General features: G+C 39.6%; 3 protein-coding genes across 4 annotated transcripts; 2 read left to right on the plus strand and 1 right to left on the minus strand.

Moving 5' to 3' along the window:
* Positions 1 to 150: 150 nt before the first annotated feature.
* On the plus strand, positions 151 to 2,022 carry LOC107274548. Its single transcript, XM_015753788.2, has 4 exons — positions 151 to 400; positions 552 to 863; positions 927 to 1,060; positions 1,144 to 2,022. Exons 1-4 carry the CDS (start codon positions 196 to 198, stop codon positions 1,219 to 1,221), a joined length of 729 nt encoding a protein of 242 aa, XP_015609274.1. The 5' UTR covers positions 151 to 195; the 3' UTR covers positions 1,222 to 2,022.
* Positions 2,023 to 12,606: 10,584 nt separating this feature from the next.
* LOC107274769 lies at positions 12,607 to 21,693 on the plus strand. Of its 2 annotated transcripts, none has more exons than XM_015754267.2 (6): positions 12,607 to 12,869; positions 18,248 to 18,478; positions 18,578 to 18,726; positions 18,849 to 19,399; positions 19,520 to 21,394; positions 21,558 to 21,693. In XM_015754267.2, the coding sequence occupies exons 2-5, from the start codon at positions 18,256 to 18,258 to the stop codon at positions 21,357 to 21,359; spliced, it is 2,763 nt and encodes a 920-aa protein (XP_015609753.1). In that variant the 5' UTR covers positions 12,607 to 12,869; positions 18,248 to 18,255; the 3' UTR covers positions 21,360 to 21,394; positions 21,558 to 21,693. The 2 variants fall into 2 exon arrangements, with proteins under 2 accessions (XP_015609753.1, XP_015609752.1); XM_015754266.2 differs by having other exon boundaries at positions 19,520 to 21,340.
* A 903-nt stretch (positions 21,694 to 22,596) lies between these two features.
* On the minus strand, positions 22,597 to 23,621 carry LOC112495419 (extensin-like; the record flags this gene model as incomplete). Its single annotated transcript, XM_025091987.1, has 1 exon — positions 22,597 to 23,621. A coding segment is annotated over one exon (660 nt), but the record flags the coding sequence as incomplete, so codon positions are not given.
* Positions 23,622 to 23,729: the final 108 nt, after the last annotated feature.

Raw genomic sequence — 23,729 nt, forward strand, 5'->3', positions numbered from 1 at the left:
ATCACGATAAGCACTGTAAATTTGTTTATTCCGTGGCGAAGGTACGGGCGAAAATATTAGCAAAGTGCATCGCCCCGTAATTCGTATAAAAAGCTAGCAGAGATAGCAAAAACGGTACAGGTCGTTTACCTAGGTCTCCGATAATATAAATTCAGACGAGTCGCGAACCCAGGCTGCTATTGCGGCAGGTCAGTCATGCAGTTAGGAACCGTAATTATAATCGTCGTGATTTTCGCGAATTTTCCAACCTTTGGAGAATCCGCAAACGAGACCGAGGATTCCACGTCAGCGGAAGTGCAGAAAATACTTGTCGAATGTAACCATTCGGATTACAGAACCTACTTGGCCTGTTTGAAGAGACAAAAGAGACATCACGTTCATGCGGAGCCTGAATCTGTGGGTAAATGATTGTTGAATTGAATTTTCATTTTTTATTCTGTGCTAAAACTTTATCTAATATTCAATCAATCGATCGAATATCAATCTGTGATCACTATACAGTACAAGGTTCATATACGACTTTATACGCTTTCTTAATTCGGATGTTACAGGAGAGAATAAAAATTGCATGAGGAAATGTGATGTCGACAAATGCACGACTTCCTCCTGTATGAAGAATTGTTATCAGCGATGCTTCGAAAAGACAAAGGAAACGCATCATGTGATTACAGAGTATTCCACTAATTGTTCGCCAGGTGAGAATTGCCACGAGGAACGCCAGGGTATAATTAATATAACAGCAAATATAGATATAAAAAATATTATGGAAAATCCCACTGCAACGATACCTTCTCAACCTCTGCCAAGAGAATACGTTCCCTCAACTCCGAGAGAGTCGTTTACTTCGACCGAAAAGACAAGAAGTAAGTGTACATTCTTCTGATAACACGATTGCACTATTTTCAATAATACGTTCCAATCAACAGATGCCACTTGCGTCTCGTTTGGATGTTACATAATGGGTATCCTAATGGTGCCCCAAGTTCAATATGCACCTCCTGTCAATAATTACCCAGGAAATACTGGGTGTAACCAATGGTCTTGTCCAAATACGTATCAGGTACATCCATTACTAGTAGGACTTCCCAGGTTTCCAGGAACAAACGCAAAGTACTTTAATGCTGGATATTTCTGTTCGAAAAGCTTCCACCCGACTGCTCGGCTTGCGGCAACCCGTTTATGCGTTACAGATGTGACTTCCGCTGTTACCCGTATTCCTAAGGAAGCAAATCCTCCTGTGACAGCTACGTATCCGGTTTCCAAAGACGTCCGGAAGAAACACTGCAGGAGTCCGTATTGCGTTGGTGGATTTCAGTGAATACATTTTTTTTTTCGATAAACAATAAAATCTTGCTATTCTTGTTAAAGCTCTTATCTTGCGAGCTATCGATAATGCAGTGTAAATCTGTTATATAAGTCTGCCAGTCGTTATGGTAACTTTCGTACCATAATTTATGGTATAAAAGTAAAAACGTCGTTTAGGTATGTTTAAGGATAATTAGTTCAGTCTACGTTAACGATTATGTATTATACTCGGCTTTTACGACAGTTAATCTACAAAGTACCGTATTTTCGAATCACTTCCTAATTACTTGTCTAATTGTATCATGTAATGAGCATACCGTATGCAAAGCTTAACCTAGGACAATACCTCTGTATACTCTCTGCGCTCGAAGATTCAAATGCTAGATTAGCAAATATACACGTATTAAAGGAACTGAAATTGGCTAGAGTAAACTAATGAAACTGCCCTCTTAATTGGAACAGAATAATTATATGCGTCATGGTAGTGTTGACAATCGAGGTATACATTTTTCTGTTTAAATCCAAATATCCAGCAATGTCCACGTTCGGTGATATCACCTGTACTGCATTCATTAATTTAAGGACTTCCTTGGATATTGCACCAGAAGAATGTGTTTCCAAAGCAGCAATCCTTTCGCCAAACTGATAATGAAATTTATATATAATATAATTGAAGCCAGTAATATTTTTAATTTACTATACTTCGTTTACGAGCGATTACTATTTTATAAATTTCTTACCAAAACTCCTGCAGCACGATTAATCAGTTCCCCTGCGTCGCAAATAAACTTGCACACCAGAACGCAGTACATTAGAGGATACAAATGTGCAAATATTTCATAAGTCAGTCCGAGCGTTACTAGAGATACTGAAAATTAATTATTCAAAATTAATATATCTCTCGCTTGTACTACGTAGTACGTGCAAGCGTAAAGTATGTAGAGTATAGAATTTCATGTTAAATATGTATATATGGATGCAATATGTATTGTATATGTGGATACATGAGTGTTTCCAAAGAACTGCCAAACTCTTTCTTTTATGAAATATTAAGGTACACTGAGCTAACAGTGAATATTCCTGTTGGTATGGAAACCTGTTGAATAGTTGCAGCAATATAACTCGAGAAACGTACTAACGATCCGTGAGCTGAAAGTCTGTAACCGTGACGCATGAAAGAAAATTAAAATGCCAAGAGTCGTACGTGCTAAATTCTAATACGTTATATTGGCTGTGCGAAGATATTCTTGGGTATAGCACAGAATATGCACTTTTACTAAAAAGGATTTGGCGATTTTTTAATAATACTGATTGGAAGGTTAAATCACATGAAAAATTTAAAAAAATAAAAATTGGGTTCATCTATACAAAAAATATCAAACTAACACATACCCGCTATAGCGTACGCAGCCAGTAACAAGTTACTGTATACACACATCATTTGTAAGATTGTAATAGGAATCATTGACTTTGTATAATTCGGTACGAGGCTGCATGCGTTTATATACAGGATTCTGTATTTGCGAATAGTTTCAACGCCTTTGTTCCTTTGTAAATCCTGCAACGTTTTAATAACTGATCATTGTCGAAACCGTAACAGTGTGAAAAAGATTTTATATTGCCCCTGTAATAGGCAACACTCTCAACATTCGAGATAGACGCGATGCATACTACAAGGCGACGCAGTATGCCGACTGAGAAAAGTCAACTGATAAGCGTTCAAACGGGTTTCGAAGTAGAAAGTTTTTAAGTAGAAACATGTATAATTAGGTTACACCATATAAAAGTGATACGAGACTCAAGTACCGAAAAGCAATAATTTTGTTTGTTATTTACCATAATTAATTGGTCACGTAGCTGATCAAACGTACTCGCGATCACAGCTGCTTGAACGTACCACATAGACGTTATTGAGTTGTACGCTAGAAGACACAGTGAAAGAGAGGCAGAATCCACAAAGGTAAAATCTTCCAATAAAAAAGGTTCTATGAGTAGAAACAATAATTCCAGAATACAGAAAACTGGCATTGCTATACCGAGAATTTTCAAATTTGAAAATTCCAACTTTTTTCCAGTGAGATAATAAAAATATTTCTCAATGTCTTTCCACTGGTTCAGATAAACAACAAAGTCGCTAGTGAATATCACGCCCAGAGGTGGCAGTACGAAATGTGGCCACATAAGGCCAAGAATAAACATATTGGCCAATCCGTCCTGAAACGTATGAAACAATACAATCTTTAAAAAAAAGCTATATACAGGCTTGACATGCACTATAAAAATACATGTATATAGAACCCGCCCTGGTGAACTTATCGCCAAGTACGGCAATCCTCAAGTATACTCTTAAGAGCACGTAGGGTAGGAGTACCTTTCCGTACTTTGAAAATGTACGTTCAATACCGTTCCTATTCAAAGTATACATCCAGTCACGTACCTCGAGAATTACTAAAACTTTTGTCAGAGACGGGTTCTTTCTTATGGTTAGTATAATAGTCGGCAGTACCTCAAATCCTTCGCTCATTTTTGTAACCCTGGGTTTTCCAGCCTCCAGGATGACAATGTTTAGACCCACATAGGCAAAAGCAGCATACGCGGTATCAATGGAGATCCACGAGAAACGATAAGAGCCATCTTTATTAACGGAAATGGGAAGAACTCCGGATATCCACAATAAAACAAGGGTGGGTCTTGTTATGTCTCTGAAGGATGATTTCATGATGATAGAAGGGCCAGAGGCAAATAGGTTGTCGATGGTAGAACAAAGCTGATAGAATTCATGGGAACGTATGTATTTAATAATAATCAAAGGGACCTTATCAGGTGTCATTAGCTAGCATAAAGAATGACAGTTGTAAATTATAGATAATGACAATAAATAGATGTCGATTATCTTGTCAGGATATTTTTTTTTCAAGTGTCTGTGTAACGTTACTATGGTACTGTTGCCATCCCTTTTACTTTAAATTATTCAAATTGTCATTTACCGGTTCAGGTACTGGGCTACTCACTAGTCAAAGGAGGGCTACATTTTTACAACGAATTTCACAAAATTGAATGCACTAATTGAACGCAGTGGAGGGCGATTTGTATTACAGCACGTGTTCTTAACCTAGAGAAACATTAATAGCAATGTATATGCTGAAACATTAGGTGATCAATTCTAATTTGCGTATAGGTACATACATTTTCGTTGAGTTTTTTCAAAGAGTAAACCGTAATTTTGTACCGATTCTAATGGGCTATAGGTTCATTTTGTTTCTCGACAGTTACTCCACGAATTCACTGCTCAAAAATTACAGCAGTCTGTTTATAAAAAATTTTATTTTTTGATTAAATAGTAGGTTGCAATTTTTAAGTGGTTAACCCTACAAAAATCCATTTGATGAATTCGTGAAGCAAGTTTCAAAAAACAGAATCAGCCGTAGTGCACTAAGATCGGTACAAAATTATGATTCATTCTTTGAAAAAATTCAACGAAAATGTACGTCTATAGGAGTTAGCATTGATCATTTAAAGCTTTCGCAAATACATTGCTATTAATGTTTCTCTAGGTCCAGGACACGTGCTGTATGGAAAATCGCCCTACACTACTGCCAATTAATACATTCAATATTGAATAATTCATTGTAAAAATTTATTCTTCATTTGGCTAGTGTGTAGAGCACAGTAGCTACCTTAAGTATATTTTTGGTAAATTAAGAATTATGTTTTATTTAAGTAAAAATATGGTGTCCTAACAATTTTGCCACACGCGAAGAAGAACATTTTCTTGTCAGGTGGTGAAACAGGTGCTTGGTACAGCAGGTGCATTTGGTTCAGGTGCATTAGTGCAAAATATTCCATTGTACATGAACATAGTAAAACTATTAAGTTTAGCCTGGTGCTACAGTAAATTAAGAATTTGTAACGGTTTCACAAGCTACTGGGTAACTATTTAACGGGCATAAAATTATATTCGGGAATAATAATTTTTATATATGTAAGATGATTAAATATATTTATAAAAATAATACACACATAAGTAATAATGTATTAAGGGATGCTCGCAAGTAGTTAACACTATACGATGGAACAGATGCAACTGCAGGTGCAATATGATATCACAATGGTATTGCAGTTTGGTGGTGGTTGCGAGGAAATTCGAAAGCAAAAGTCGAACCGCTTAAAAATGGCTGCTACGCGAACCTATAACGGTTTCGTAATATGTCGGATAAGGTTGGATAATAGCGAAAGTGGCATCCAGCATCTCGCCGTGGGAATACCAACTTGTTTCTCGTACTTGCGCTTTTAAAACGCAGACGAATCATTTTCCAGTCATGGCGAATAATTGGAATCGTTTATTCCTTTCTTTCTCGTATTTCCACTAAGCAGAGTAAACGCGGCAAGATTCACCCTCGACATTCCCGAGTAACGTATCAAGCGAGAAACACGTGGAAAACATTTTTGTCATCTAGTTTATTTAGCTGCCCGGTGTTCAGAAAATCCTGAAATACTTCGTATCAACTTACAGGTACGGGTAAGAATACGTTCGTTGAAAACTTGCCTTTAGTCGAAAAGCATTTATTCCACTGCAAGAAACCCACGACCGGATAGCGTAGGATGACAATCTTGGAGCAATAAAATTTATACCAGCCCATACTCGACCGCACGATAATTGTAGTGTCGTGTATTCATCTAATAGAAAAATAATCTTAGAAAATTTATACAGGATTTGACATTAAAGATTTTTATTTCGGTTAACCTCACAAAACTCATATCTATATTCAAATTGGGATGAATTGCCCAACACAACCGTGAATCACCAATAAATTTGAATATTCATGAAAACCAACGAAACAAAAAAAATAAAATCACAGGGTATAATATAATAACAATAATACACACATAAATATTTTGTCTCCACTCGAGTCAAGGACGGAAGTCTCGGATCACCCATCTCGTATCCACCTATTTCCGCTTTCCCGTTACGACTTCGATAACAGTAATAATAATTCTGTTGGGAATAGTGTAGGATGTACCCGGTGGGCGTTCAGATATTTCCGGCAGTCGCATTGGCGCCTTGTACGCGACTCCAAATATCCCCATGATAATTCATTAAAGATCAAACAGTCTTTTTGTATAGATATACAGTACTCCAGTATGCAGCGCATGCGCATAACGATCATCGGATTTCACAATGGGATTACATAGTGGACTTATAAGTGTATACATATAGTGCCTTGTCTTTCTCATACTTTTCGTCCGTTAAGTTCACAACCGTGGACCTCCCACGGTTCACCCTTTCTTCCCGGTGGACGTTTTATGCACGCTAGGAAGTAGTAGCAACCGTCTTCGTTCGCATCCACGCCCTCGGCTAGTCTCACTTCCGCTAAGTAACTGTACCCAAGCCTTAAGCCCAAGACAGTGGACATTAAATTTTCACGGTCGACTGATGGAATATGAGTGCCTAGGTGAGAGCCATGGGGTGCGTCCGGACCCCAAGAAGACAGCATGTGGCACGCGTTCGGTTCGAGAATTCATGGAGGGCCCAATTACGTCGGCACATGTCTTCCGTCCCTTTTTAGTATCGCTCGCCAATTTGGTGGGGCGTTGGAAATAAAAAGTTATAAAAAGGCGTAAAAAAGGAGACTGGTAGGAAGCAATGAATAAATGAGAAAAAAAAGCAAAGGAAAGAGTTATGCCGCATGAGATGGCAGAGGAAGCCCTCCAGCAGAAAGTAAAAAGGGAACGGCACTTGCATGGTTCCTGGTGTATACAGTATACGCTGTACAGGTATACGCGTGATAGAGTACCTAAAGCCAAGACCAGGATGCTAGAGCGAGGATTCGCTGATCCGTGAAATCATTGGCCAAATTACTTGGTATTGTGATGCTGGTAACGCGAGATCTCAAGGGTAAAGCGGAAATACGTTGCCTCCTGTAGGACTGGGAATAATCGGCTATTGCATTCCAGTAAAAACTTTCAGATCCTGCCGAGTCGAAGAAGCTTGCACGACCTAACGAGCGAAACTATTCGTCCTGGACGAAGGACGGTTTTACTGGTCGAATGAGATTCCTTTTCGTACCTCCTGTTCAATGGACGTAAACGAGGATAATTTTATCAGATGTTATGCAACTCCTGGCTGGCTCCTTTGTCACTGACGAGGTATTATGACTACTGGCAGCCGCTATTTTTATTTTTCAATCTTGTACCTTTCAGTGTGGATGCAGCTTGTTTCGAAAGGTCAAGGCTGCTGAGGAGGGTGTCTTGGTCACTGAATTATCCATTGACCTTATGCTTTCAGGATGGAAATCGAATATCCCTTTTCTCCGGTATACCTATGGACATTTCTGTTCCTTAAGAATTTCCAAAGTTTAGCACTATTGCGATTCTACGTCATCGTAAATTTTAGGGTGTCTTTTCTATGCTTTATGGTATCTGCAATCAAGGTGCAACCGTCTCTGGAACAGTGGCGAGAGTTATTTTGAAAAAAGATGTGCACAAGTATCCCAGTTGTTAGTTACACTGAATGCACAATGAATAGATACGTTCAGGCTTGATGTATGCAAAGGGAACGTCGTTTAGGGTGCTTACCTGTCAACTGTATATATAAATATATAAATATTCATAAGAGATTAAACCTGGTAAGAAATCCTTTCCTCATGGCTAAACGCTCATATAAACGTCATATCGCCTCTGTCTCAGACTTTCTGTTTGTACAATAGTTTAGACACGTTAATGGCATTACTAATCATCAAGATTTCACAGTAAATAATTATCTAGTGTATTATTTACCGTACTAGTATAAAATAAAACTTCCTAATTACCTATATTATCCTGTATAAATAACTAAACTTACTACGATCATACTCGAACGAGGTTTACAGTTATTGCGAGTGCATATCTCCCCGGTGCATTGTCATGCATTCGCGCAGTAAATGCAGGAATGCACACAACATTAATCCAGGGAGAGAAAACGATTTGCCCCCTCGTTAAATCCCGTATCGAGGTGAAACCTGGGAGTGCGTGCTGTGCGAATTTTTTTTTAACAAGTTTCCCTGGATTACAAGTGGGAATTAGTAGATGCCAGTAAAATCGCTATTTGCCAGGAGTAACTTCCGCGAGAATCAGATCCATTCGAAAGACAAGCGGCAGATATGACAAGTAGCGGACAGAAGGTATAAGGACGGAGAGAGTTACGTAAGATTGAGAAAGAGGGCGATAGAGAACTGACAGTCAGATAGATCGATGGGCACTTCGATAAATCAATAAAAATCAAGCATCTGTTTTAACCCGCATTGTCAGCATACATGGAATCACATATACATTAGGCACGGCCAACGTTCGTATTGAGAAGGCCAAACGCGAAATTGTGAATAGTCGACAGGCCTTTTTTAATCCAATCAGTAGGAAGGCACGGCTCTCCTATTTCGGTGCTGACAATTACGCGGTTACCATTGCGAAACGGAGACTTGCTAAATTGGATTGGACAATTTATTATCCTGCCACAGGAAATTCATAGGATAGTCTCCTTCGAATGGATTCAGATTGTCAGTGGGTTTACGTTTTAAAAAGATTGCCTACGGTACTGTCCTTTCAAAAGGATATACCGTTTTTCAATTTATAAACGATCCGGTACGGATCGATAACTCGTTTACAGTTTTCGTCATTATCGACAATGTAACTACACAGCCGGCTGTCCGTTGACTACCTCAGAGAACATAATTAATATCAATTTCCTTCCAGCTGAAACTCTGCCACCTAGTCCGAACTACCCTACGAGTAGTGTGTAATGCGTATTACTGTGGGGGGTTGTAGGTGTTCAACAAGGGTGACGGATGCACGTTTGCATCAGTCATGACGCGAATGCTCACCTGCCCGTTGTTAGGCCGTTGACGAATTTGTGCAGTCGTCATTCCTCCACGTTCTGTTAATTGGTGTTTATCAACTTTACTCGAAATAATTATCAGCTTACATTGGTAGCGTGTCTGTAATTAGTCATTTACATCGGGCAGGAGATGCGTTTGTTTCTCCATGGATGAAATATTCATTTTACCAATGCAAAATAACAGGTGAAATGTAGATAGATAGTGCGTATACGTATACATATATGCCTAACTATTTTTCCATCGGACGGTGTAATATATATTTATCTGTGATTAAACGTCGATAAAGAAACTCTTGATATTCATGGGGATATTCTTGGTAAATTTGAGATGCTGTCACGTTGTAATGGCTCAGTGCTATCAGGACTAACAAGTAGATGGCTAATTGGTGCGTGGGTTTTGAAAAATGATATGTTCCCTTGCTAAGGCCATATGCTCTTTTGTGTCGCATAAGCGGCCTGTGACTAACGTGTAATTCTAATTGATCATATATGGCGTTGGGTTAATTGAAAATTTATTTTTTAAGCTTCTTCTTTTTTATTTCGTTATAAAACTTAGGATGGTTAAGGTGTTGAAATATGTCGTGGAGGATAATCCCGGCTGAGTCGGGATGACGTTTATGAATATTCTTTGAAATTTAAGTCCAGCAGGTACGAAGAATTTTCCGTGATGGGTACCGCACTTCGACTACTTTCTATGCAGATTTTCTCTCCCTTTCCTGAGATTATTTATGGACGTTCTTTCCCACAGGATTGAGTGCAGAGCGAAACTCGCTTGCCTCTGGTCAACCTTGAAACTTTTAGAAATCCTTTGCGGGACGTTAATTATTCTCTCGTGTTCGATCTCGATTAGCTTGAATCGGAAATTATGACGGAGCTGGACCTCGCACCCAAGTGTTTGCCGTTGTGGGTTGAATATCATCGTTTTGCATAAATTAAAATAAATTTAAAAGTCGACGACATTGGCAAAACTGCTCGATACTCATCGGACGTAGAAACCAGTATTTTAAAAGAAAACGACATGAGTGAACGTAGGTATAAGAAGTCGAATCAAGCAACAGATTTATCTTCTACTTAAATTTTTTTTCCAATTTCGCTCAATTTTGACAAATCGATACTCGTCGGACGTGAAAAATAAAATTCAGTGAACGTTACCATCGGGAGGTAGTGAAATTTTAAAAATAAATCTTTTTATCAAACAGTACAAAAATATTTTAATAACCATGCAAAGTTAACCTATGAAGTATTTAAATATTCCGCAGATATTTTGCACGTGCCTTAAACTTACCTTGTGTTTTGTGCAAAGTAGTTTTTTTTATTTCCTTCGATCACGTGGGACGCACCAAATGAAAAAGGACACGCGTGTCCTGGTTCCACTTATATCAATGGTTTTATTTATTTTGGAGACGGAGCCTCCAGGGCTGTATAAGGCATGCCGGCACTCTACCTCGAAAATGCCAAAATCATTTGAATTCTTTAATTCTTCATGCTTGTCCAGATTTGAGATGCGTGGGCTCCCGGAGTATTTCTTAAGCGCCACGTCGGTCTTTGCTGCTGCCCACGTATTCCACACTGAACATTTATAGATTAGTACTTTAAGATAATGCATATAGAGAAGTATAAGTTAGGTTCAAGGAATTGGAAAGTATCTAGATTCTCATCGGGGCTCAGATGCTGTAGCTGCATCATCTGAGACTCCCTGCGCCTAGAATTCCTTTGTCTATATAGGTATTTTGCACGTCAAAGATAAATCTTGAATTAAATGCATCCTAATTTCTCCTGCACTCTTTGAACTTATGGGAAACAATGAAATTTATATATATATTTATATACTATATATATTCTGTTTTACAATATTCTTTCTATGCTGTCCGTCAGATAGATAGGATACTACAAGACATTGGTAGGATCCTGAACTATGGTAGAAACTACTCTGGGATGCTTTTTGCTGAGCTCAAGGTCTTCCTGAGATGTGAATGAATCTAGAACCTGTTCCTCCTGTTTCTTTTTACGCTCTTCCATGTTCTTTTACAAGGCAGGCCCTTGCAATACCACCAGGTACATACGCGCCCTCGGAATCTGGATGAATCAAATCAATTCTATGTAACAAGTGCGTTGCATTTATACATGCTGGTTGTATACACTCTACATATATATATATATATATATATACATACGTCAATACCGTGAGAGACTCAGGCCCTCGGAATCTGGATGAATCAAATCAATTCTATGTAACAAGTGCGTTGCATTTATACATGCTGGTTGTATACACTCTACATATATATATATATATATATATACATACGTCAATACCGTGAGAGACTCAGGACCTTATCTTAGCTTAGGGAAATCAAGTTACGAAATAGGAATAAATTCGACTTAACAGAACATCTTTCTTTAGGGTAATATATAACAAAAATAGACAGCAATTAATAATATAAATATTAATGAATTTTACGATAAAAATTGTGTACTTTACACGGTACAAAGAGAAATTACATTCGACTAAACAAGTCGGAGAACAAACTTAGAATTTGTCAAAAAATATTGCCATATATGAAATATGTTGTTTTCAAAGAAATACAACTGTTTCCTATGCATAGCAGGTTTTTTCATTTTGCGAATAAATAGTATAATGCCATTCCAACAAATATTTGGTACATATCATCGTTGAGCCAGGACGAGGAGCAATGACGTATATATTGTTTAAATTTAATACACTATATTGTTTAAATATTGTTGTGAAAAGTTAAAAAATAATTCCAACTGCCTTCATTAAAATACTGTGGTAATCATTTTCAATGTAAAATAATTGTCTCATAAAAATTGTATAAATTATTACCATTCAGAAGTCGGGGTACATGACAGAAAATTAACGTGGCAAGTATATCTGTATTTCGAAATTTACATTATTTTTACTGCGTATATATCAGAAACGGGACGGTCAATCTTATAAAAATTTTACACACACGAAGATTACGTACCTGTCAAAAACAAAAATTTTAGATTGGTTAGTTAAATTGGTTTTAATAGTTGTATATCTCCTTAACGTTTCTTATATGCGTATGTATAATGATTAGTTTCAATAATTTCACTTTGACTGAAATTGCGATTTTCAAAAATCTAAAAATTATTGACTTTCTAGCTATTCGCGTACCATCTGTCTTTGGTAGCTTACAATTTATCGAATTGCTAGCTATTAACATCAGTAGTACCGTACAAAGTAAGTACCGACGTTCAAGTACTATCCAACTTACTTCACTGTGCGACCTATCAAACTTTCCGAAGAGTTTCATCCTAGAAATACTGCAATAGTCGGTAGGATAGTCGACCCTAGAAGACCCAATGAGACTCCATGGTATAATCCCCACCAAAGGCCCACGTGCATCGGCTATTGTAGCGGCGCTACACCACGTCAGTATCGAGAGAGAAACGCTGGCGGTTAGTTGTGCGATCGTCGGAGAGCAAAATATCCGCGAGTCTTGTCGAGTATCACTATAGTTGATCAAAGAGATATTTTAGAGGAGTTGACGAGAGCGTGAATTAATAATATCCTGTCGGATGGTACTGGAATAATCGTATTGTTTTTTGGTGAGACACTTGCGGAATATACGCATACGAACGTGGCTAAGGGAGCTCCTGTGACGCGGAGTATGCTCTTTGTCAGTATTAGGGATTAAAGTTCTAGTCAAAGGTGAGTAATTCGTGGTGAATATTTATTTTAATTTTGATACGGCATTATCACCGTTCATAAATAGTAACTTGGATCTCGTGAAAAACGAACGGAAGATTGAGGTCGTATTATTTGCTGATTTGTGGACGACTATTGGGATTGTTTAGTTTTTGTTGTGACTATCGATATTAAAGATACCGTTGTCCGTTTGCATTATTGAGATATTATTTCCTAACCGTGAGGTATCCGTGTTTGATAACTGTTTTTCAAGAAATATATTTCTTGCTATGACAGATACTTTGTATTTTATTTCTTTAAATTCTCCCTCTTGTGTCACATTGATCTGGTACCTTTGTGTTGTGCACAACATTGAATTTTAAAAGTTATTTTCGTCCAGACAAACTGCTTTTAGAGTTGTGTATAATTGATAGGTTATCATCGTGACGTTTGTTTTATATTTTTTTTTCAAAAATTGCAACAGATGATCCAGGAATCATTGGTAGGCGCGATCTAAATACGATGACATGGATTCGTTGTAATGTCATTAAAATGCATGACGAAATGTATAACGTTGTTTTTGCCAAAGATCACAAAATCAGACAAAGTTCAATGAGCCATATAGTCTAGTTTCCGTAATGGACAAATTCCTACGTATTTCCAAAAATGTCTATCTTTCTAGTTACTTCGTTAAACATTTGCCAAAATGTACCTAGTAAATCCTAGCCTTTATGGTTTTATTGATCCTCAATACGGTTACCAGGAACGATCGTATGCTTCGTTACCTGGAACCGTAATTTGCCTAAGTTAACGTTTTTGAATATTACTACCAATTTACTAACGATAACGGGAAATACCTCACTGGGATACCCAAACAAGGTAAGCACTTTTCAACAGTCTCGAAGAATGTTTTGAGTAGAAGAGAAAATTTGTAATGTCATTTGAGACACACGGTACATATTTTTCCAAGGCCATTGATTTGGACATAAGTCTAAATAAAAAGGAAAACAATAAATTTACCAATTGAACGTGTATGTATGCACCACAATCCATATCGCCATGGCGACCAAGGTACACATTGTCCAAGCCTAAATCTTTTCTTGAGCAACCTGTATGCTGCTGTATGTGGTTGTTCATTTGTTGATCGGTGACGTCATGTACCGCCAAACTTGTATGTATTCGATGGTCGCAAAAAAGAGAGATCGAACAAAAAGGACAAAAAGACTAAAAGAAACAAAACCATGAGAAGTGGTATGTATTATATTATATGGTGAGCCTCGCAATCGGGCATCGAACTCAAGAGTTGGTCTCTCTCTCTCTCTCTCTCTCTCTCTCTCTCTCTCTCTCTCTCTCTCTCTGCTACGTTAATGATCATTATCGTCTCCTGCTTCCTCGTACCGTTTTGAGTCTCTTTCATGTAGGATGGAGAGCAATTTTTTAATTCCGTGAAACTCGAAAAAATGTAATCCAAGTCATGGTAGAACCTCTGCTTCTGTAGTAAAACTATCTCTCTCTCTCTCTCTCTCTCTCTCCCTCTCCCCCTCCCTCCTTTCTTCCTTTCTTTCTTTCGCTCTTTCTTCCTCCTCCGAACCTCTCTATCCCTCTTTTCGTTACTCCAGATGGATCCTTGTACCTTTTTTTCAAACACACCTCCCTCCCTCCCTCCCTCCCGCCCTAGGTTCTCCCGTTGATTTCTCTCTATCTCTTTTTCACTTTTCTTCCATATCCCTGTTTTTGCTTCTGTTCAACTTCGTTCACGGTTTACCTATCGAGCTATCTACTCTTCATGCCGGTCAACCCATCCCCACCATTTTGAAATCATCTCGATCCGTGCTCCAGACACGAGTCGCGAATAAAATCCGCCGACACTACGAAGGGCGAATAATAAGTAATTGTTTGCAAAAGCTGCTCGAGGGTGTTTAGATTTCCAAGAAATACGTATATTTATACTTCATTACGGTATTATTCGTCCTTTTGTTTCTACTCACGACCGTCTTCCAGAATTATATGTGCGATTCCAGTTGATTTCTGAGTCGTGGCTTGTCGAGCGTCTAATATAATTCCGGCGGAATACCGTTTTGCGGATTTTCCATGCGTATCGAATCTCGCAGAATAATAATTTTGGGTTTACGGGACCTCGTTTGGCTACCGGTCACAGAAAGAATAGAAGTAATACGTATTTAATTATTATAGTCCAAACAGTCATTAAACTGGAAGTATGCCTCAATCACCCTTAAACGATTTTTTAAAATAAATTCATGCAAAATTACGTTTCCCACTTTTGTACATTTATGGATCAATTTAAATTATACCTAATGCGAACTAATGCTATTGTTTATGGGGTATTGTTAACGCACGCCATAACTCCAGACTATATCGTACCGAACAATGAGCTACCCTTACCCAAAGGAACACCCTTAATTATGAAAAGCCCGATTTTCGAAAAGGCTACCGTAGGCTACCACCTGACAACGAAACCTTTGTGTATACCTGTCGTCCATGGGAACCTGCAGGTAAAACCCCATGCTCAGGGCTTCCAAACTACCAGCAGATGGCATCGTGTCATTTATCGCAGGTTTCTTTCCGTTCGTTCGATTCTCCCACGCTCGTAACTCCATTGCCAATTCTATCCAAATATTGAAAGCCGATTGCGAATTTCCCAGCAATGCAAAAAAAGACGAAACGTAGTAAAAGTGGTTGTATCTCAAAGTAAAATCTTGCAACGTCCGATGCACGTGATCTACCTCAGGGTACCTCTGTGCTGAACATCCTACGAGTCCGCTATTCTGCTAATGTTTTTCTGGCGCTCTCAGTGAGGCGAACGATCGCATTAGACTTGGTTCGTTTAAGTCGGAAAGTAGGTCCCACCCGATGAGACTTTCCAGCGTCTTGATAACAGTGCCGTGTCAGTAATTAACAGGCGTAACAATAAATTGTATAACTTATTTGCAGTCGGACGCTCATCCGGGCCGACGCATACGACTTTCGGAGCATATCCCCCTTTTTCTCCAAAAAGGGAATTCCAAATAATTCTGTTTGATTCTTATGCTTTGCGATCGCTTGCCGTATCTCCCTTCTTCGTCCTACAAATATCACGCTCCGTGATTGGCTGGATGGCTTGCTGCGCCATAGCATTGGATTGCTGCTTGCTGCTGGATATACCAGTTTGCCCGTGTATGTTTAATGATTCGTCGACGGTCACCGGTATGAAATCGGTGCCATGGTATTTCGGTCGTTGGTTGTTGTGGTTCGTTGCCTTTTTTTTTTTAATACCTTTTATTTCTTCCTCTTATTCCAACTTATCGACGCACCGTAGAAAGTAAAACTATGGACAACCGCCGCCTCGTCTGACACACATTTTTTAAAGTAGGTTTCTTCGGTCGGATCAAATATTTCTGGTCTTCACCTTTTTTTTTCATTTTATTATGTATTTTATTCCTCGGTTGCTTACTGCTTGAAGATGCTTCAACACCTAGTATTTTGAGGCTTCCCGAGTACATTGGGTCTGTTGAGAGACTTTTTAAGATCAAAGAGCATTCGTCGTTACTGATGTAGTACCGACTTCATTGTTGTAACTGACGATCGGGTCGATTTGCTATTTCATTTGAAGCTGAGGTCGACTTTCGTAAGAGGATATCAGGGCAGGCTGTTACCAGAGGTTGATCGTAAACCGGGTCTCTTTTGCATGATTCTTAGAATACTTTCTATGGCGATTAAAGATCGAAGAGGCGCTTTCGATTTTCTTGTAATAAAAAAAAAGATGGTTCTCATATATTTTTTAATATTTATTTTGACTATAAGACATTTTAATCGAGCGATTTTAAGTCAAGTGTCTATAAGTTTGAGAATGTGAAACTAGCAACTTACTGTTTATTTTTATTTTTGTTAGGTTACTTTTCAAGAAGATTACTATCGCTGTTAACGGCTTATGCTGCTTTGGATTGAGTCGAAACGCGATCGCATAGCCTCTAGAGCAAATAGAGTCTCTAATGCAGTTAACGTTATTTTAAAAGTCAAGAGTAACTGTAATGCATCTTGCATCACCTATGATCTTGCACCGTTATCTGGAATAGGTGAGCTATTGCGGCTCTGTTCGGCATCGAGGGACAACGTAACCCACAATCGTTTGAAACATTGAAACACGGATCAGAAATAGCATCCACCGGAAATTTCGACTTCCTGCGTACGAGACGCATCCCGCAGCAGCATCTATTCTCGGAGGAAATGAGCTCAGACACGCAGAGTGAGAAAAAGAGAGAGAACGAGCGGGTGGGGTGGGGGGGGGAGAGATAGAGAGAAAAAGTCAATGAAGAACCATGAATGAAACATTCAAGCGTGACACGTATCTCTTGACAGAATTAACTGATTTTCTACTAACAGTAACTTTTCCAAGATGGCTCGAGCAGATGAAAATTTACGAGAAAATTCTTAAGAAAAAGGCCACTTCGCGCTACGCAAGAATCAAAGCTTTGTTATACCTTGTATGCTAGAATTAGTCTCTGTATAGGAAACTGGACCGGATGCATAATTTTCACGATGCACCCGTGCATTTTCTTGCGTCGATGAAGAAAAAAAATGCAGTCTGCACTCTTATAGCTAGATGCGTAAGCGATATGCACTTATACGGGCAGGTCGCAACACACGTGGGCACGCAACGAGATTTTTTTATCCCTGTCTCCACACCCTGTTCTCTCCGGAGACCAGACTGTTGCTGCTAGCCACGTACCGGGTGGCTCGTGTCGACACCAATTATCGGATTGTATCCTGCCGGCATGAGAAAGGTCGAACTCGAACGGTACACGAAGGCCGTATGGCGTGTAATTTTTACTTGAGTACCAACTTGAGAATTCTAGTATGCGATATATAGGACTTAGGCGGTGGACGCAGCAGTCGTATTGGTTGACGTAGATTTACTTGTGGGACAACTGGGTCCTTTATTGACATTGGAGCTATTCCACGGACTATGTGTATCTTGGAGGCTGAGAGTGCAGTACCCTGTACCAGGTAAGACGCAGAGGTGTAAGTAGGAGGTGCAAGTAGGAGTCCGAGAGTCGAAGAACGTGGACCGTGCGCCATTGTAGGAAGCCTTGCTAAACCGGTGGAATGCTTAGAAAGTGATCCCGAGGAAGGACCAGCCCGGTTTCTTCGTATATTAAGTATTATATAGTTTGCGTACTCTAGGCTGACTGGCCCTTTCAGGATCGCTGCTATCCTCTCGAGCGAGGATATCAATGATCTTGTGAACGCTCAACCGATCAGGGATCCTATGGGTACATGGGTTGTCGCATTGATTACTTGATGGTTGAACTCACAATTATGGATTTGCAGAACTTATTCATTCTCTCGTTTTAGATTGTAATTGTTTTTTATAATTGACTTTTTCTTTCATTCACTTGTTTCAGAAGACAGAATGCGCCTGTTTAAACGACGTTGTTCGGATCCTAGTCCGCAGCTCGTGTCCGCCACGCCGATACCTCAGGATGGTGCTCTTGCGATGATCTCTAATGAGAATGAGACGGCCGAGAAATTATCGCAGAATGAAAGCGACTCGACCACGAGGACGTCGCAAACCGAGATCAGGGATGCTGAACAACAACCGGCTGTTCAGTCTTCGTCATTTTCTGCTCGCAAAGGTATTCTTTTTGAAATTCTTCATTGACTCTCGTTTTCGGAGTATTTCACCCGACATTACTTTATTAACCATGTGGATATGTTTTTTTATATTTTTTTAGGAATTTCTACATGGGGTCGAAAAGTTGGTCGAAGATGGGATCAGCTTAAGAGATCAGATAGTTCGGAATTACTTTCCGTATCAGGACGTAGACGGCGTTGGAGTCCAAATCGAAAAAGTTGTAGTGATGCTGTGGATTTTAAGGAAAAGGTAAAAAGAGTAAAGAAAACTATAAACATACAAATTCTTCAAATAATCATGGATATCATTCTTTAATCATATATATGGCTAATGATGAGGACCGTGTTGCTTAGTATTAATTTTTTTTTCAGAGTCTGAATATCTCCCTGTCACCGGAATATCCCAAGCCAAAGAGAATCTCCAGAGTAGAATCTCTACGCAATTTATTCAGGACAAGCGAAAGGAATAACAACTTCATTGGCTCCGAAGCAAGTTCTAGGAACGTTACTATTGAAGAAGAGGATACGATAAGCTCCAATAACTTCGCTATGGACAGAGCCCTAAGCGATAGCGTCATCAAGGATACATCTTTTCGCATCTCATCAGACACTGGTGCAGGTCGAGAAACGCTTCACGAGAAGAAGAAGCAGCTCAGCCGTAGCATTCAGGATCTTCAGGAGCAGCAACGCGTTCTGGACTTCATCTTGAAAAACCAGGGGCTACTGAGAACTCAAGAGGGGACTGATTTTGCTCGGCAGACACTGGACACTATCAGGAGGAGTATCAGTCCGAAGAGACGACCTGTTTCATTATCCGTTGATCTCAACAAGAGCGACGCCTCTACCCAGACTCAGGATCAAGCGTCCACTGTAAAAAGAAATTTATTTAGTACAACCGTCAGAAGTTGTAGCGACACTGACAGGTTAGTCTTCATATGATTTTCATATTGCTTAAAATTACCTTTATTTTCACACAGATTTTATACGATCAATAGTCTTGGATGTTACGCTCTTTCGTAACCTAATGTAGAATCTTTTTTCAGGAATGACGTACGAAGATTTTATGCTGTTACTGGTCTCGAGGATCTGATGACGAACTTAAGATTGGGATGTGATGAAAGTGGCTATGATTCCGATAGTACAAGGACTGGCGCGGATTCCCCTGATAGTGGAAAATCAGTACCACCGATGTTACAACGACGAAGCTTCTCGATTACTTCTGACGATTATCAAGGAGTTGATTTATCTATAACAATTAGCACCCCTAAGAAAAAGGACGCTACCACAGGAATGGACGATTCAGTCGAATCCAATTTAGAAGAGACTGTGGTGAACATGAACAATTCTTTAACTGAGACTGTTCGTACTGACACCACCATACTGTCGTATGACGACGACACAGATAGCTGCGACGAGGACACTTTCGAGGCATTTAATGACACGCAACTAACGGCATATTTCACACAGCCTCCCGTGCAATCGACTGCCGTTAACGCCATGTCACATTCTAGTAAGGATGCCTCGAAACCAACTTCAGTCATCATGGGAATAAACAGTTCCACGTCGAATATTGTTACTAGAACAAATCCTGCCCACTGTACACCTGTGAAGAGCTCACCGGTTAGTCTAGAAGACTCCATGCCTCTTTTACAGCGAGTGAGACTTAGGAATCTTCACAAGGACAATAAGGATCAGGCGAGCAGAAAGGATCGGCGGATCTCCAATAGCAGTGTCCTAAATCTCCTGGACAATGCAGCTTCACCCTGCAGAGACAGTCCACCAGCAACTAAGGTTCAACCTGCAGTCATAATGCCTGATCCGATTCAATATTATAGTCCAAAGAGATCACGTTCGAATATGGAGCCAGATGCGGTTGAGAGTGAGTTACGCAATAAGATTAAAAGACCAGAGTATTCGAATCCTTCAATGCCACCACCGACAGTCTCGAAACGTCTAGTGCGTCGAGAATTGAAGACGACAAAACTTTTTGTTGAGAATTCTGGAAGTTTAGGTATCTCAGTAGAGAGACACGAGGCTGCAAGACCATTTTACGTAATCTCTAAATTGGATCCCAATGGAGAAGGTGCGAAATCTAAACAAATTCGTGTGGGGGACGAGATCGTTAGGGTGTGCGGCCGTAGGCTTCGAGGGATGTCAATAATAGAAGCAAGAAACGCCCTGAAAAATTGTGCTGGATCGATCGAGCTCCAAATAGCACGAGAGCCAACATTTTCATTTGGGGGAGAATTTGGTGATACTTGGGGTGACGTACTTGTGCGCACCAGGAGTGATTCTGAAGTATGGGCTCTCAAGGAATCATCTGAGGATACGTCTACTGCTACGGATATTCCTGATCAGGAAGCAATGAGCGATTGTTCGGCTTGTGAAATCGTTGGTGCACTTACTAAGGATGGGAAGAGCGTCTCAGTCAACACGATGGATCGTTTGGGCGAATGCGAGGAACCGAAAATTGATGAAAGTCAAAAAGTAACGGGGATGAAAAAATTTCAAGTGGTGAAGAAGCGCAATAATCCAAATGTATTGCCTTATCCTAGAAGAGCCACTAGTTTGTCTATGGATTTGATCACTATCTGTCTGGAAAAGGGGACTACAAAGAAATTGGGTTTCTCCATTGTTGGTGGTTCAGACAGCAACAAAGGAAGAATGGGAATTTTTGTAAAAGATATCATGGCGAGCGGTCAGGCTGCCGAGGAAGGAACTTTGAGGGTTGGCGATGAGATACTTGCCATTAATGGTATTCCTATGGATGGACTGACACATGCTAAAGCCTTACAAACCTTCAAGGCTGCAAAACCTGGAAAAATGATTCTCCACGTTGGCAGACGTGATCCGACACACAAACGGTTGTTTCATAGGCGATAAATTTCGCTTTATTTAAAAAAAAATGTTAACTGTAGGTTAGTTCTTTTGCTTGTGCTTTATTAACATTCATATTGGGGCTTGGCATTGAATTGTTTTTTTTTTTACATTAATTTGGATAAATAATAATTTCTATCTACATTTATTTTGCAATGTAAGTTGTTATATATTATGTAATAATGAAAGTTTTTTTTTTTACAGGTATATCGTTCAGTCAAAATCCTACGATTGTCTGGATAGACTTACAGAGAGTGGAGAAGAATAAAAATGTTAAAAATGGACATAGTCGTTTAGTGAAAAGAGCTATTAAACGATTTTTCGACGTAAAGTACATGTATCTATATATCAGTATATTATATACAAGAGGGATGAGAATTAATTGAGGATGACACATATTATCCCTAATGAGCTTCAAGTGTAATATATTGCTAAGGGACGTAGAGGTTGTGTAATGTATATAGTAGGGGTTGTATTTCATATCGATAGTATCAGTGACTAAATCTAGGGGAGTAGATTCACTTTAATGAATCACCTATTGAAATTGTGATATTTGTGTAATTTTTTTTAAGAACTTATGACTTATGTAATACAGTTAGTTAATTTTGCTTGTTATTAATTCTCGACCGACTTGCGTATGACTATACATCGAAGAGTTCTTTTAAAAATTGAAAAGAATCGAATTTTTGTAAAAAAAAACGATATTTTTGGGTTGCAATCCCGGTTTCATTAGATTTCTTCATCTTTGTAATTCATCGCGATAAAATGGAGAATCTCGCGTTTCGGATTAGAGATAAGAAAGAAGGTGGCATTATCGCTTCAGACGATCCTCGAAGTTATAGTCGCATAGCATATAAAATTATCAATTTTTAAAAGATACTCGTAATTATTTTGTAAATATCATCCTAGAGATATATATGCATTTTGACAATCGTTCGTTCGTATAATTCGCTTTGACCATTTCCTGTTAGATGTAATAAGCTAACATTTTGGAATATGGCGACGCTATATGGTGGCTCGTATTAAACGTGTTTTTTTTTTAATGAAAAAAATACAATTTCCGTTTCAGAATGAGCCACGCCTTAAGTAATTAATCTTTATAAAAGTCTGCCGATTATGAAAGCCGCGTAGCCTATATTCACTATTCGTTTATAGTTGGTGTTTATATTGATTTTGTATGAGTAGAGCCACTAAGACTGACATTTAAAATGTCTACCTGAAAAATGCTGTGATACAGATTGTAGTCACAATAGCCGATATCGTACAAATGGTATGGTGTGAGTTTCACACTGGAACGTGTATTTATAATAAATTGAATTTCCTCTACAAAATTTGTCTCACTGTTACCTCCCTGGTTTGCCGTTATGACTGTATATTAGTTAAGCAAACTGCAGGTATAGTATCCACATTTCCAGCATCTTTTCTACGGTTCTAGGTGATACACATGTCATGAGTGATGTCAGGATTTACAACGTAATTGTAAGGTGCTTCTTTATGATTCTGGAGAAATCTAGTGGTATACTAGGCAGGAAGCCGAAGTCCGTTAACTATGAACTGGGCATTCTTTTAAGTGGTTAAGATGAAGATGAATATCATCGGTATGGTTGCTTAGCCTTGTGGCGGTAGGTATCTTCTGCTTTGCGGTTGCGGTGCTGGTCGAACTCGCGGACGTTGCGATGTTGCAGTTGGTAGACGAGTTTGCTGTGGCGTTATTGCTGGAGGTGAAGAAGGTAACAAAGGGGAATAGGACTGAGAAGGAATTGCTGGAGGCAAATATGTTGGACCTGGAAAAGAAGGTGCTGTTGTGGAAAATGTAGGACTCGGAGAATTGTAACTAGTTGGAGAAGATGAGATTGCGCCTGTGGGACTTGGGTAGTTGTAGGCTGCTGTTGTAGGTTCGGTAGGTGTAGGAGTTGGGCTCGAATATGAATAGCTTGATCCTGTGGATGCGGAAGAACTTGAATAACTGGGTGGTGCAGTTATTGACATTCCTCTGGGTGGTAAATAAGTGGGGGCTGGTGTCGAAATTCTGGAGGGTGAAGGTGTCGTAATGGTAAGGGTGTTTGGATAATTGTAGTTTGGAGGTGATTGTGATGGCGATGATGTAGATGGTGGAAGATATGTCGGACCTGGTGGCGGTGAAGGAGGAGAGGGAGGGGGTGGTGATGGAGGAGGTTGAGGAGGTGCCGGCGGAGGAGGAGGAGGCGGTGGACGTGGCGAAGGAGGCAGATATACTGGCGGCGGCGGTGGAGGAGGAGGAGTAGGTGGAGGTGGTGGCGGAGGAGGAGGAGGAGGTGGTGGTGGCGGAGGAGGAGGAGGAGGTGGTGGTGGTGGCTGAGAAGGCGGCAGATATACTGGCGGCGGCGGTGGAGGAGG

The sequence above is a fragment of the Cephus cinctus genome, unplaced genomic scaffold (genome assembly GCF_000341935.2).
Source record: "Cephus cinctus unplaced genomic scaffold, Ccin1 Ccin1_scaffold0101, whole genome shotgun sequence".
Classification (NCBI taxonomy): Eukaryota; Metazoa; Arthropoda; class Insecta; order Hymenoptera; family Cephidae; genus Cephus; species Cephus cinctus.